At 46.2% G+C, this 16,823-nt stretch overlaps 1 protein-coding gene across 3 annotated transcripts in view; it reads left to right on the top strand.

The window, feature by feature from the left end:
- Positions 1–15,226: 15,226 nt before the first annotated feature.
- Positions 15,227–16,823, top strand: part of FBN2 (fibrillin 2) — a 175,185-nt gene continuing 173,588 nt past the window's right edge. For all 3 annotated transcript variants that reach the window (XM_066618394.1, XM_066618393.1, XM_066618392.1), the window contains exon 1: positions 15,227–15,465. In XM_066618394.1, coding sequence (XP_066474491.1) covers positions 15,227–15,465 — 239 coding nt within the window. The remainder of the gene's footprint in view (positions 15,466–16,823) is intronic.

Genomic DNA, 16,823 nt, shown 5'->3' with positions numbered 1-16,823 from the left:
TATGCAAACTGATGGGGTTGAGTAGTAAGCTGGTGCTGCTTTTCCATTCTAAAGTAGACCCTTCCAATGCAGCTTTGTAAGAAGGAAATGTGTTGTTGGACTTTTCCACAGTGTAGCATGTTACCCCCTCTCTCTTCACCCCAGCACAGTGTCTTTTCTGTAATCTCCTCTGTATCTCTTTTTAGACTGTGAGCCCTTTGGATACAGGGAACCATTTATTGATTTATTTTGCTGCGTAAACCACTGCATGAACTTCTTATTGAAATATGATATATTAATATTAATATAACCTTTATGCTCAACTTTTTATACACAATGGCCTCAAGGCAGTTTACAATATTAATGTCTACAATATTAATATCTTATGTCCAGTTGACTCTCAAATAAATAAAAAGTAAAGTTTTTTTTTTAATCTGGCAAAGCAATTTTATACATGTCTACTCATAGTTAAATCTCATTGAGTTCAATGAGACTTATTCCCAGGTAACTTTGTATATGAGTACAGCCTGAGCAGGGCTGGCCTAACCATGCAGTCACCTAAAGCAATTGCCTCAAGCAGCAGATTTGTGGGAGGCATCCATCTCTCTCCACCTACTTGCCTCCATTGTTCATTCTTTGCCTTTCACTCTATGGATTAGAAAAAAAAGTGAGGGACAGAGAGGAAATGTGGAGGGGGAGAGAGTGCTACGTGAGAACACTGGAGAGTGGGCGTATCTGCTGCCACCATCCCAGAAACCAGATAGAGATGGGCTATCTGGGAAAAATCCAAACACACTGAACCCCAGGGGATCTTATTAAAAATCATACCCACACCAGCATTTGCTGGGAGAAGAGATAACAATCCACTGAATGACCCGTGAACATAGACCAGGAAGACAAATGGTCAAAATGGAACTAGTTTATTAAAAAGCTAAATTAAAAGAGAATTAAACAATATGGAGAAAGAAAGATGTGTAGTAAAAGTACAAACAAGCTGATAGATAATCCCTGACCTTGGCTGGAAAGCCCAAAGAAGTTACCAGATGGATGTAGTACCCATTAATGTCCAGCAGATGGATCTGGGATGCTACTTAAACTCTCAGCACACACTACCACCCTTCCCACAACTCCATGACCTTCAACCCAGGGATGTCTGCATATTGGCTGGAGTCATGGTAGACAAAGTCACAAGTCTTTCATCACAGTCTAGCTAGATGGTCCCTAGCTTAAGTTATTTATGTTGCTCAAGGACTCCCCAGTTACTGCACTCATGGTGAGAAAGTGGATGCTCTTCAGGGTTTCTGCGAGAAATTTTTTCAAGGGGTACAAAGCTTCTTCTGGGTCCCTTTTGGGATACAAAATTTCTTTTAAGCCCTTTCCCTTCTTCATTGGTTCATGATTTCATACAATCAGTGGATCATAATTTCTACAAATTCAGATATAAAAACTATGTAGGCTTACACAAAATGTGAATGCTAGTCTTCACACAATATTTGCAAAATTTTCTGAGATGCTGTCCCGTCGAGTTCTCCTTCCAAACTTAGAAACCTTATGCCCACTTTAGGTTAATTAACTTCCCTTATCCAAAAAAACAGCCAGCCTTAGTTATGTGCAAAGTCCTGGTAAACCCCATCACCTTTGTGAAGACAACCAGCAGGTAGCTCACCTGTTCAAGCTGCAGTGGTTCTCCTTCCCCTCCCCTGTAGGTTCTCTGGCTGCAGCAGTGAAGCCTTGGTTCTCCACCATCTCGTGGCTTGGCAGCCACAAAACAGTCTCCAGCAACCTCCAACAGTCTCCAGTGCCTGCACTGTGGTAGCCCCGCACATGCACATGCACACACCCACTCTACCCACTTCCACATCCTCTGGCAATGATTCTTTCACCTTTATCTCCAAAGTCTTCATTATCTCTTCATTACCCCATTATTATTCATTAGGTTACAGCTGTAAGCCACACATTGCAAACCAATGTTCTGGTGTTAACTCTACTTCCCAGACCTATAAACAAAAGGGAACACCGCAGGCACTACCCTCTATCTCCTTGGGAGAATCTACTGCATTTCCACTACAGATCCCTTGAAATTTCTGGCTCCCTTCCTTTGCCTACCAGGCCCCTATTTTTACTCTAGGCTCAGGAAAGATGTACCCCCTGCACCTGCTTCTCATGGGCCCTGGTGAGATCAGAAAATGTAAGATCCCAGGAAATTTTTGGGCCCCCACCTTTGGCTCCTGGTCCTCTTTTCTGAGCCCAGACAATTTACCATCTGCACCCTCCTCTCATGAGCCACGGTGTTCCTCTCTGAGCTCCCAATGAATTGGTCACCCAGGTGACTGGCAGAGAACAACCAACCTTTTCTGTGGGCTGGGAAATATCTATCTTCAATTTGATGAGGTCATAAACTTACTTGCTTGGAGGAGGAAACCAGCTGGTCACTCCGTCCCACCACCTTGTCCTAGATCAGGGGTGTCCAATGTGGCCCACAGGGAGCCCCCCATTTCCAGTGGGCCTCTGGCCTTCTGGAGACTTGCTGGAGCCCATGCTGGCCCGATGTAACTGCTCTCATTGTGAGGACGACTGTTCAACCTCTCACCTGAGCTGTTGGATGAGGGCTCCTTCCACTACTTGCTGTTTCACATATGTGATGTAGCAGCGGCAGCGAAGGAAAGGCTGGCCTTTCTTTGTGCAAGGCCTTTTATAGGCCTTGAGCTACTGCAAGACCTCCATTCATTTATATAAGTTCCATCTCTAATATATTCATTTATGTAAATTTATTCAAATTTGAAATGTAAATTAATTCTTTTTTTCCCAGCCCCCGACATAGTGTCAGAGAGATGATGCAGCCCTCCTGCCAAAATGTTTGGACACCCCTGTCCTAGATGAACAGGTCTGGCTGCTCAATAGCTGTGCACATCCTGGAAGGGTGTTGCCATTCCCAGACAGGAGGAGAAACGGAATCTAGAAAGCGCATATGTTTCAGGAATAATGGAGTTTCCAAACAAAGGATACTTACAAAGGATGTCCCAGAAGCATTTTAAGCTGCTGAGCAGGTTTTTTAACCTGAACAGGAGTCTCTGAGGAAGTTAAAGTGTTCAAAAATACTGTAGAGGAAAAAAAAAAACTGGGCAAATTGGAGTTGGAGAAACAGGACATTCATTGTAATGGCCCATTCACAATTTCACCTTATGCATCCGATGATGTGAACTGTAGTCCGCAAAAGCTTATAAAATTAATGAATGAATCTTGGAAGTGCTACAAGACTCTTTGTTGAGTCTAGTAAGTTAATATTTAAGGGCGCAATCCGAACCAACTTTCCAGCTCTGGCATAGCTGTGCCAGTGCAGCATGTGCTACATTCTGCAGTTGGGGGACAGTCATGGAGGGTTCCTCAAGGTAAGGCAATGTTTGTTCCCTTACCTTGGAATTACATTGCCCTTATGTCAGTGCTGGAAAGTTGGTTAGGATTGCAGCCTAAGGGCCCAATCCTATCCTGTTCTCCAATGGTTGTGCAGCTGTGCCAGTGGGGCATGCACTACATCCTGTGGTGGGGAGATAGTCACAGACGCCTCCTCCAGGTATGGGAACATTTGTTCCCTTACCTTGGGGCTGCATTGTGGCTACACCAGTACTGGAAAGTTGGATAGGATTGGGCCCTAAGACATTGCATAGGTGCAGTATTCTTCATAATCAGTTCTTTCTGCTATAATGAATTTCCATCCATAAAAATAGTCCTCTACATATGCAGTTTGGTAGTAATGCTATCCATTGCACTTTCACCTTGGACTCTCATAGACCACCATTTCACAAATGAGAATATGGACATGCCATCATCACAACATAGGTCACTTTGCAAACTCTGCTGCTTTTTACTACAATAGCTGCACTTTAACGGTATAACTGTTCCTTGTGCTCAATAACCATAGATAATTTGTATATTGTTTCTAAACACTGTGTATATTGTTGAGTGATGGTTTTGTAAGTTTCAGCTTTCATGTTTACTTCTAGAATCCCCCGATGATCCATTCTTGGGAGTGAACATGACACCTTTCAAAGCGTATTGTGCTAAAAAGATCTCAGCTATGCCACAATGTCTTCTTTCTTTAGACATTATTTCATATACCTGGGTATTTGAGTATTTCTCACTTCATGTATCATGAATATCCATAAATTCTTCTTAATCTTGGCCTAGAGGAAAGGTGTACTACATTTCTTTCAGCAATACATGCCATGGCCAACTAATGAAGGATGTCAGAATTCGCAGCAGGCTCTGTTATTTTTATAGTTGGACTTTCTAAATTAAGAACATTTTGGCTGTATTTGCAGTACTTTCACAATCTCTACTTTGTATATTCAACTGAAAAGTCAACAATTTTGAGTAGTTTTTCTTTGCCCCTTTCCTTGTAAAAGATGAAATGATGTTTAGCGTTTTCAGGCAAATGAATCAAGTCAACAGTGAGTCAAATGTCCACTTGCTAAGGTAGTACTGTTCTCTCACAAACCTGTACCACCTCCATTTCCATATGGGGAGTGATCAAGTTGCATCTCTCCATGGCAGAACTTAGCCGACCAAGAGAAGAGGCTAAAGTCCCACTCAGGGATGGTGCTTTTGCACTGCCTATATCCACCACCCACCACCCACTGCCATCTCTGCTTGCATAGACCCACACATACACCTCCTATGGAGGGTTGGTAGCTGGATAGATGAGTTGGTGCACTTCAGTTCCCCCTTTCCCTTTACTTACACACCATGTTCCATGCAGCCTCCTTAGTCTGCACCTGTTTGAAATGAATGGGTGCAGGGGGATATGGAGAACTCGGCCTCCCCAGCTCATATTCACTGCTAACAAGGTCAGAGCAGGGAGACTACAAGCAGTGATTTTTGTAAGAACAGGGATGGGGCAGACTCTAAATGACTATTCTTTGCATACATACTCTGTATTTTATACACTACACCAGCATTTATTAAACTGTGGGTAGGGACCCACTTGGTGGGTCACAACCCAGTTTCTGTTGGCTCCTGCAGTGAAAACAAGGGTGATGGAAGGATCAGATTTCTAATTGCCTCAAGCCCTGAGGCTATTCAAAAATCAAATAGCTGCTAACTGTTTTGCAAAGAGCTGAGCTCCTGCAGTTTGCAAGGTTGTGTAAATATAGAGAAATATATGTTTGAGTGTCTTTTTCTGGTGTGTTTTTTCCCATGCCCATTGATGACAAATAGTGGGGGCAGGTGAAGGCTGGGTCACATAACTAATCCCCTCACGCCTTGAGGCTATTGTCTCATTACAAGAAACTGAATGAGTTGGATTGAGTTTAATAAATATATTGCTTGTAAAATTTTTTTAACCTATTTCTTTTTAGATCACTTTTTTAAAAAAGTCTTATAAGGCTAGGTGGGTCCCAATAGGGTGTCATCTTAAAAAGTGGGTCCTGGTGTTAAAAAGTTTGAGAACCAAGCCTCAGTGGCGTCACTAGGGTTTGTGTCACCCGGTGTGGGATGCCAGCGCGTCACCCCCCCCATGCAGTAGGCGGGGCAACACCCTAGGTGGTGGGCATGGTGATGAACCATCACTCCACCCCCACTGGTTTTTTGGCTGTACCTTTTGATAGACAAAGACAGAACACATTCTGCATGAAATTACGCATTGATTGATATATAACATGATGGTATTATTCCTCCAAACTGATTTTAGTGATTTTGGTCACTAGTGGTGTCGCACACACACACACCCCCGGGTGTCAACTTACTAACACCTTATTACAGCAGTTCTCAAACTTTTACCACTGGGACCCACTTTTTAGAATAACAATCTGTCCAAGACCCACCAGAAGTGATGTCATGGTGGAAGTGACATCATTAGGCAAATTAAAATAAATCCGTATAAATAATTAAAGTAAAACAAATAATTAAATAAGCAGAAGCCAGCCCTGTTCCACCAAGTGAATTTCCTCTGCAGCCTGCCTGCAATAACATCCCCCTTCCAAAACCAGTAAGGTTTTCAGCTCTACCCAGTACCCAGTTCAATTTAAGAACTTCTGTTTAAACCAGATCACTGTCAGGATCCACCTAGCTTTGCAAGTCTCAAAAAGATGGACTAAGGCACGTTTGCCTACTCACGAGTAAACACGTGATACGGCTCATGTTCACTTTCCATAGGGATCCATGCATTTTTTGTTCTCCAGTTTTTTGGCCATAACTTTTGATAGAAAGGAGATATTTCACTCTGGGCTTTTGCATTGCATTCTGCTCAAAATTCCGCATCCAACAGTATATAATATGATGGGGTTACTCCTAACCACCACGATTTTAGCACATCACCCCCCAGTGCGCATCACCCGGTGTGGTCCGCACCCCCCTAGCAACGCCATTGGCTACACTACATGGGAAATGGCATCCTCAAGCTGTTGAAATGCTCACTGATTTGGATAGCGAACAATTCCTGAACAATGGTTTCTCATGCAAATCAGCTGCTGCTTTTAAGCTTTTTCCATGTCCTCACCAACAAACAACAGAAATATTTTTGCAATGGTAAGAAGAAAAAAGCTTGGCAGGAGCTCATCTGTGAGATGTGTCACATGTGAATGACTTGCCCTGGGGAGCAGCCATCATACAGGTGAATTGCAAGTGGCCTCCATGTGATGGGCTTTATGGGTGAAGCAGGCCTTAAGACTTCTCTATAAGGTTTGAGATTGTTCTGTAAGTTTTGAGATTGGGTGGAGTCACTTTTAGATAAGTGACTTGTAAGATTTTGTAGGGGCCCAGCAAAAGCCAGAGAAGTATTCACAGTAAAAGCATGTGCTTTCAATTGAATAACTTGAATACCACAAGAATTTAGCGGGAGGCCTACAGAACACCATATCTTAAACCCATTTAACAAGCCAGCCACAGCAGGAGACAGGCAAACAGCATCCCATGGGGTTTTTAAATCACCAAATACAGATAGACCTGGGTGGGAGCCTGTAGTACACAGGGACCTATTAAAGGAAGCACTGTATGGGCTAATAATTGGGCTAGCATGTGACACAGGGTGCCCACTGCAGCGGTATGCCCACCCCCCCATCCCATCCCTTTCCTTCATCTCTGGCACCTGCCTGCATGGCTTTTAGTATACTGCCCTCCAACCCCCTGCAACTATTTACCTCATTGACTATGGCATAAGAACCCAGGGGATAAATGAACAGGCAGAAGCATCCCGCCGTAGAGCCCAAGAACTCACAAAATGAGGATGCTGCAGACCCTGAGGCCACTCCCCCCTTCAGAATTCCACCCTGAGGCCAGCAGAGATAATAAACAAGCAGGTTAGAGCTGGAGGGAGGTTTTTGGTATACTGTACTTTTTCCTTCCTCCTTTGTTTCTTATGAGTTTACTCCTTCCTACACCACTTCTGTCTTTGGCATAGTATTTTTATAGTAATGGGGGCATGCCAGTCATCTGAAGGGTTGATATGATGTACATTGACTCTTCCTAGTCCCTCCCATTTCCTGCTTCCATGTTGCACCTGTCTCCTCCCCATTTTGGCTTTTCTGCTAGCAGAGTTGCAGTGAGTTACACTGGTGTGACATTGTGTTGGCATTTGTGGCTCATCTGTTGGCAGGAAGACTTCTGCTCCAGCAGGGCCATTGTTGCACCAGTGTACACGTTGTACGCGTACACCAGTGCACCAGTATATTTTGCTGGCATATTTTGAGGCTGACATATTTTGAGGATAGGATTGGGTTGGGCCAGATTCTGGCATACTAAAAATGTTTGCTCTGCCACTCTTCATAGTATGTGTTTAACTTCTGAATACATACAGGGTGAACCAAAAGTAGGTGGACAGTAGGTGGAATAGGGTTTGTGTTAGGGTTATACTATAACGATGATGTTCATAATAACTATGGCGTTTGTGTTATATTATATTAAATTATATTTAATTGTATTAGTAAATATAACTGTGTATGTAATCTCAAAATAAATGTTATCATTTACTGTCCACCTACTTTTGGTTCACCCTGTATGTAACCTGCAGGAATATTTCAGTGATTACAGAAATCTCTGGTTGTTGGTTCATAATTCTGTAATGAAATTGACAGGTGAAGGAGATGACTGTGATTACTGAAACTGGCTTTGAAAAAAATGGAAGCCATAGTTGGGTAAAGTCAGGTAAAGAGAAGTCAGGCAAAGAGAAACTGCAAAAGTTCTGTAAGCCATTACAAAATATGCCTCTTTGACCTGAAACTTTCAGCCAAATGTGGCAGTAAACTTTTCAACCTTCCTTCAACCAACTACTTGAGCTGAGGCTGCTATGGTCTCTCCTGTTATTTGTGGTAGCCTGTGTGGTATTAGTAATTGGCTAACAGTGTATAGTTTGTGTCTCTTCGTTAACCCAGACTACCACCTTCCTTCGCCTTACATTTCTCTTTCCCTGTGTATCTTGCATTCAGTGTGTGAAGGGTGTGGTGGTCTGGGACATTACTGTCTTTTTTTTTTTTTCCCTTTTGATTATGAACTTCTGATTTCACAGTTGGTGGTTTCATTAGGTATTTGAATTGGCACTTTCCAGAGCAATCCTTATGTTGCTGTTGTTTTTTTCCTCTGCCGATGTTTTCTTTCCAGGGCTTTTATTTTTGCTTGGCTCCTATCAAATTTTGTATTGCCCTTCTGTCAACCTCTAATCGCTTCTTACATCACAACAGTATTTACATACTGCCTTTTTCTCACTGACTTTCACAACGCACGAGAGTCTTCCAGATTCAAGACAGTTCATATAGGCAGGATATATTTAACCCATTTGATTACAAATGAGATTTTACAATAACTGTTCTACAAGCAACTCATAGAACCCTTCATGAATTATATGAATTTGTTATTCTGTTTTATTTTCATCTGTTTCTTATCCTTGCCTTTACTGTGTCTCTTGGAGTAATAGGTTTACACTGCAATCCTATGTATGTCTACTCAGGAGTAAGAGTCATTTTGTTCAATGGGACTTACTCCCAGGAAAGCGTGTATAGGATTGCAGTCTAACAGCCCAATCCTATCCTCCCCCCGCCCCCTGCTGATGCAGCGATGCCAAAATAGCTAGCACTGCATAGTGGGGGGGGGGCAGTCATGGAGATCTCCTCTGGGTAAGGGAATATTTAGTTCTCTTTCCTGGGAATAAGCCTCCATGGCATAAAGGGGTCTACTTGGACTTGTGCTAGCAAAATCGCTGGTGCAGGTCCATGTGAATCTGAGCCATAAGAACAACCCTGCTGGATCAGGCCATAGGCCCATCTAGTCCAGCTTCCAGTATCTCACAGCGGCCCACCAAATGCCCTAGGGAGCACACCAAATAACAAGAGACCTGCATCCTGGTGCCCTCCCTTGCATCTGACATAGCCCATTTCTAAAAGTGGGATTAGGTCCAGGAAGGATTAGGATGAGCGGTGAGATTAGGTCCAGGAAGGAGAGTGCGATTCAGCAGCTGCTGCTGTTGCTGGATCCACCCCCTTAGCAGATCCAAGCTACTCTTCCTCAACTCTCTTCACCACCCTATTCCACCCTCCCCCAGCCCCACTGCCATCTTCTTCCACCGTCCCTGGTTCCATCTATTTCCCCCATTGGCTTATCTTCGTTGGCAGGCCTATGATGATTTGCCAGCGCAGGAAAGACTACTGCAAGCTTTCTGTTTGTGCTTCGGCAGTACACACTTCATGTGCTGCCGGAGGACCTAGTATGACTGACGTAAAGGCCAACTATACTGACAGAACATGTGTTCTGCCAGCATACAGCCTCAATAAGGCCACATACCTTTTCTTGACATAGATAATATGTCAAGAAGCTCTTTAATATAGCTATAAAAGTTCTTTAATATAGCCATAGGTTGGTTAACTAAGAATACAGAATATGCAATATGGCTGTTTACTGATTTTGGGTCCAATCCTATCCAATTTTCCAGGGCCGGTACAGTGGTGCCAATGGGGTGTCTGCTGCATCCTTTGGAGGGGTGGCAGTCACAGAGTCCTCCTCAAGGTAAGGAAACATTTGTTCCCTTACCTCCAGGCTGCATTGCAGCTGCACTGGTGCTGAAAAGTTGGATAGAATTGGGTCCTCACTCACCTAATAGATTCTGATTTGGATTTTTTTCTTCCCAGAAACAAATGGAACTGGTGACTCCAAATAGAAAAACAGTGAAGAAAATTTATCACATAATTTTCACACAATGTATGTATCACATACATACTAAGCCCATGTTAGTTAGTTAGCAGGGGCCGCAATCCTAACCAACTTTCCAGCACTGACATAAGGGCAATGCAACTCCGAGGTAAGGGAACAATCATTGCCCTACCTTGAGGAGGCCTCCATGACTGCCCCCAACTGCAGGATGCAGCACATGCCCCACTGGGACAGCTATGCCAGTGCCGGGAAGTTGGTTAGGATTGCATCCCAAGATAGCTATTGCTTATATTGCTAGGGTCTGGACGGATTGCTGTGGTAGATAGCAGAGAGTCACTTTACAAGCTGCTGGAATTTCTTGTCATTCTTTGCTAGGTTCAGTTTAAAAATAATAATAAATCAACATCACCACTTTACTCATAGATCTAGTGTATAGATTCTCCCATTTTAATACATATATATTATTACTAAAGGTCATATGTAAAGTGCACCATTTTTTAAAATCTTTGCACAGCCAAAAATGTCATCAGAGGTTTGTCTTCCTTGAAGCGCCATGATGTGTCAGAAGTTGGATCTATCAAATTTTGACATGGCATATGTCACAGAAAATTATTTTGCACTAGTTTCTGCTCTAGTACTCATATACTACACTCTCATTATGAGTTTCTCATTGAGTAACTTTCTATTTGAATGGGGATTTGTGGCACTAGAACATCTCAGTGTTAGTGATATGAAAATGTGCATGATATGGATAGCGAATACATAAGATCTATTTAACATTTCATTGCTCTAATACAGGGGTGTCCAAAGTTTTTGGCAGGAGGGCCACATCATCTCTCTGACACTGCGTTGGGGGCAGGGAAAAGAAAAAATTAATTTACATTTAAAATTTGAATAAATTTACATAAGTTTACATAAATGAATATATTAACTATGAACTTATATGAATGAATGAAGGTCTTGCAATAGCTCAAGGCCTATAAAAGGCCTTGCACAAAGCAAGGCTGGCCTTTCCTTTGCTGCCACTACTGCATCACAGACATGAAACAGCTAGCAGTGGAGGAAGCCCTCATCCCACAGCTCATGCAAAAAAGTCAAACAGTTGCCTTCACACTGAGAGCAGTTGTGTCAGGCCAATGTGGGCTGCAACAAATCTGTGGAGGGCTAGAGGCTCATTGGAGACTGGGGGCTCCCTGAGGGCCACACTGAGAGGCCTCGAGGGCCGCATGTAGCCCCAGGGCCAGGGTTTGGGCACCCCTGCTCTAGTCTAACAATGCAGTATTTCAAATGTTTTAAATATAAAGTGCATTTGTGGGGAAAAATGGCTATTATATTCCCACTGGTTTTCTAAATAACTACAGAAAGGTCAAAGAAGTGTATGCTCATGACAGCTTTAGCAAAATAGGAGCAAGGCCAGACTATTGGCACTACTGTATTTAAAGCTCCAATCCTTTATTATAAAGCAGGGAGAACCAGAAAGATCCTATTCATTTGTACAACATTTTGAAGAAAGATTTGAGACTATCATACGGCAGCATATAATTTACAAAGAACACGTATATGTATTCAGAAAACAGAAATACAAGATGAATGAGAAACAGTGACAGAAAGAGAAAAAATTAAAATGATTCTTGTCGGTAGAGATTCTTAAAACAATGTCCCAGATACCCCTGATACCAACCTTTGAATCTTGAGTATATAAACAAACCTCTATGAGTTTCCCTATTTTCTACTGTCAGGGCCCTTACAACAGCCACTGTCCGAGTGAAAGGCATGGAAATCCATTAGACAGTGATTTCCATCTTTTTCATCTCATGGCACACTGGCAAGGCACTAAAATGGTCAAGGCACACCATCTTTTTTTTTTTTACAACTGACAAGGCACACTGTGCTGCCAATGGAGGGCTCACATTCCTCAATGGCCCTACTAATAAATGATCCTCTCCCAAATTCACATGGCATACCTGCAGACCATTTGTGGCATACCAATGTGCCACAGCAAAGGGGTTGAAAATGGCTGCTATAATAAGACATACGAAAAACCTGGATGGATGAGGCCTATCTAGTCCAGTATCCTGTTACCCACAGAGGCCCATCACCTGTCTCTGGGAAGCTCACGTCAGAAAGGCATATTGCTCTCCTGCTGTTGTATGTGGCTGCACACAACAGTAAATCCCTGATAGGATTGAGCTGTCAATCATGTTCCCTTTTAATCACCTTTTCCCAAGCTAACAGGCACCAAACATTATAGCCTTTCTTCTTAAAGAGGGTGGTCTAGGCCGTTTGATCATAGTGGTTGCCCTCATTTGCACCTTTTCCAGCTCTACAATATCCTTCTTGAGGTGTGGTGACCAGATATGTACACAGTATCCCAAAAGTGGCCACACCACAAATTTGTATAAGGGTGCAATCCTAACCCCTTATGTCCGTGCTTTCCAGTACTGGCATAGCGGTGCCATTGGGGCATGTGCTGCATCCTGCAGTTGGGTGTCATTCATGGAGTCCTCCTCAAAGTAAGGGAATATTTGTTCCCTTACCTCAGAGCTGCATTGCCCTTATGTCAGTGCTGGAAAGCACTGACATAAGGGGTTAGGATTGCGCCCTTAGATAGATGTCTCTTCTGAGGGATGTGTGTACAATATACAAATTTTATATAAGCAAGGGGTATCTGCAGGGGTTCCATTCTGGACCCCCTCCCCACAACAGATACCGCGAAACAGCGGAAACTAGGGGACCACTTTAAAAACATGTAGAAAGTAAAGAAAAAAGCCCAAAATAGCTTTCCTAACATTGTGCAACAAAACAAATATATTTTGAGGGCTCCAAGCAATTTTCTGAGCTCTCTGCAGCCTCTTCTGGGTTATGCAGAGGCCCTTCTCTTCACTCAGGCTTACCCCAGGTTGCATCGCAATGCCAGCAGAAACCTCCAAATGGAGTGAAGATTTGGGAGGGACAAATTGACAGTGCACACCGTATCCTAAACTCCCTTCAGATGACAGACACTCTCCACGCATTAGCAAAATGCTTTGCCAACATAAGAGTCTCCAATTCAAGGAGTTTCTTGAGCCATTCACTTTGTGAACCTTCCATCCATTCCAGGCAATTGGTTAAGCATTATTTTGGAGCCTGGCTCTAGGTCCATGCTCATTCGACACATCAAATTCCTATCTCACAGCAATAGATTTGTTTGCAAAAGAAGGGGGGGGAGGAGGTAATAAAAGACTGAGGACCCAATCCTTTCCAAATTTCCAGCACTGGTGAAGCCCTAAGGTAAGGGAACAAATGTTCCCAAACCTTGAGGAGGCCTCTGTGACTGCCTCCCCAACACAGGAAGCAGTGCATACTCCATTGGCACAGCAGCACCAGCACTGGAAAATTGGATAGGACTGGGCCCTGAAGCTAGAGCGGGGCCAATATGATCATCCTTACAACATGACATTTCTGCTTTTTTTGGTGTTAATGGGAATTTTACCTGGTCAGAATCTCCTTGGGTAATTCCCAGTCTGCAAGTGGAGCTTGTTGGCTTGAAATCCACAATAGCATTCCTGCCCTACAAGTGACAAAGGACTAGCCTGCCTCTTGATGCTCTCTGCAGTAGCAGTTTCCAGTTGTGAGCTTCCTGTATTCAATTCTTCTGTCTACCCCCAGTTTGCTGGAAGAGTAAAACATCCCTTGTCTTGTGCTGGAGGCAGGGAGTTCCCATTGCTCTCCTGAAACTGAAGGCGAAAAGGTCACTGATCAAGGGTGCCTGCCCAATTGCATGCAAGCCTGTTGCTGTTCCCTTTCCTGAACCATCCCTGGATGGTCTGTGGGACTCCAGCCAACGAGGACTGGGCCAGGAGCAGAAGTCCTGGATCAGGGCCGTTCTGGAGAACGCTGCCGGCAGCTGCCAGCTCCCCTGATCAAAGCGCCCCGAAATAAATGCTCTCATTGACACCGCTGACTGGCTACGGATGGGATTCCAGCTCCATCTGGTTCGTTTTACACGGGGCGTTGCCTGCTGCCTCTTGCGCCTGTCAGGTTCGGGAGACCCTGGTGCGCGCCAGGGAGGGAGGCAGGCAGAGCCCAGCGGGTCCCGCTGTCGCCGGGAGAGGAGCGCATCCCTCCAGGGAGCCCGGCCAAGTTCTGGGGCAGCCTCACAACCGGGGCACTTTTTACCTGAGCTGCTGCCGAGAGAGGGGGGCGGGGTGGGAGGAGGCAGGCGGGGGACAGTCCCCCCTTCTTCCTGGGGCAAGGAGCGGAGAGGCGAGGAGCCTGGGCTCCCCCCCCCCGATGGAGCGGCGCCCAGCTTTCCCCCCTCGCCGTCCGGCTTTCCCAGCAGCTCCCCCTCCACCTTCCCGGCCAAAGCTCCTCCTCTCCGTCTCGCCTCCCCGCCTCAGCCCCGCGCCACTCGTTTCTAATCATACCCCTCCTTTACGCCAGCCAGCCAGCCAGCCAGCCCCTTTACGAGCGCCGCCGCCGCCCCTCCCCTCCTCCCCCCCGCGCGCTCAGCCACCCCTTGGCGCCCCTCGGACGCAGCCTCCGGCGGGCTTCGCTCCCATGCGCTTGGCGCGCCGCGGCTGCTTCTCACTGACAAGCAGGCAGGCAGTGGCCCCCTCCATCGCTCGCTCCCTCCCTCCCCCTTTCCTCCTCCCCTCATTCTTCTCGCCGTTCACCGGGCAGCCGCCTTTCCCCTCCGCGGAGCTGCTGGAGGCGCAGAAGCGGCCGCCCAGCGCCTGCCCGTGCGCTCCCGGTTCAGCTCGGGACTCGCGCGCCAGGGAGGAGAGAGGAGCAGCCTTCTTCGGTCTCTGGGAGGCGGGGGAGCGTCTGGGCGCCCTTCGGAGCGGCTTCCAAGCACGAGCCCTGCGCCGAGACCTGGAGAGCTCCTCTCGCCTCTTCTCCTTTCCCCGACGGTGTTCTTGGAAAGCCGCGCGCCTTCCAGCGGCCGGGGAGGGGAAGGGGGCAGGAGGATGCAGCGCGGAGCGAGAGCAGCAGCCCCCTTGGCCGCCGCGACCCCGCAGTGAGCCTCGCTGAGGGCTGGGCTGGGCTGGGGGCAGCGCCGCGCGCCCGCTTGGAGAGGAAAGCGCGCCAGCCGAGGAGCAGCCGAGCGAGCCCCGCAGCAGGGCTGCTGGCCACGATGGGGAGACGGCGGGCGCTCTGCCTGCAGCCCTATTTCCTCTGGCTGGGCTGCGTGGCGTTGTGGGCGCAAGTTGCAGCCGGGCAGTCAAAGCAGCAGCAGCAGCAGCAGCAGCAGGTCCGTCCCGCGGGCGCAGCTGACGGCGGCAGTAGCTACCCCGCCCTGGAGAGCCTGGACGCGGGCGCCGCGCCTGCCACCAACCGAGTCCGCAGGAGAGGCCAGCAGGACGTGCTCAGGGGGTAGGAACAGGCGCGCTTCCTCCTCACGCGCGCAGCAGGTAGGCCTGGCTCTCGCCACAGCAGATGGAGTGCGAAGCTTGTGCCTGGATTGGACGCTGCCGGCTGCAGGTGGGGGTACCCAGGATGGACTGCGGGCCTCCAGACTGAGGAAATAGAACAGGAGGTGACAGCAGAGGCTTCTAGTCCAGCCTTCCATCTGGAGGAATGTGGATTCGTTTTTTTGGCCAAGGGGGGGGGTATTCCATCACCTTCCCCCTCCCCAGTCTGAAATGGTACAATCCAGGCACAGGCTTATCACCTCCTTTGCTGTTTGTGAGAACTGGGCCTGACAGCAGCAGCTAACCCACTTGGACAACCATCTGCAACCTGCCAACTCTTTTCAGACTAACCTGTGTCTCACCAGTCTCTTCCCCATAGAGCCTCAAGGCTATCTACAGACGTTTCCAGTTGTGCTAGCCAAATTCTCAAGCACCCCTTTATTCTGTTTCCTCAAATCCTTCCGTCACTTTCTCACAACCCCCAACTCTGAGATCTCCAGTACAGTCTGCAGCCACCTTTGGTCACCTAGCTAGGATTTGAGTTCCTGTCCCTTCTGGGCAATTTATCCTTGCTCTCAAAAAATGCAGATCTGTTCCATGCCATTCACAACCTGCTGGTCTCTATCAACTCCTCGTGTTTGAGGGAGAAGCTCTGAATAAACAAAACTTTCCCGTTTCTCTATAAAGCCTGAAGCTGTATCCTGATAACCACGTCACTAAGGCTTTTCAGCCATAATCAGTCCATTTAACCCGCAATACCATCATGACATCAAGCCCCAAGCAACTTCCTGGCAAATTCCCATTCACCATTCTCCTCTTCCATGATTTGAGGACTTAATCCTACCAGTCTTTTTTCCCCACCACTATTAGCCTTACCTGTTGCCAACTCTTTTGTGCAGCCCACCACAACACCCCTAAGCACTCTAAAAGCTACCTGTTGCTTGTGTTAGGGTCTAGTCACTTTCCTGAGAACTATCCTTCCCCATGCTTCTTTCCAATCTCACTAAGAACTAGCTCTTAATTAGCTGTGCCTGCAGCCTTATTTCCTTGCTTATTTCCTTCCTATTTAAGCACTCTTACTACATCAAGAACTTTCATACAACCCAGAGAGCAACTGTGGTCCTTTATTGCAAAATGCTCCAGCTTAGAAGATGAAATGGATCCCCCCCATTTTAGTGCTTTATAGAATAAACATCATTACTCCACAGCACCCTTTATACTGAAGTTTTGATGTAGAAAGCCATCTGCTATGCGATCCACAGCAACCTCTGGTTTACCACTGGTTTGGTGAGCAGCCAGTCCAAGCATTTTCCCTTTCAC

The sequence above is a fragment of the Tiliqua scincoides genome, chromosome 2 (assembly GCF_035046505.1).
Source record: "Tiliqua scincoides isolate rTilSci1 chromosome 2, rTilSci1.hap2, whole genome shotgun sequence".
NCBI lineage: Eukaryota > Metazoa > Chordata > Lepidosauria > Squamata > Scincidae > Tiliqua > Tiliqua scincoides.
The sequence above is the reverse complement of the archived record's forward strand: the minus strand, read 5'-3'. Positions and strand labels throughout refer to the sequence as shown.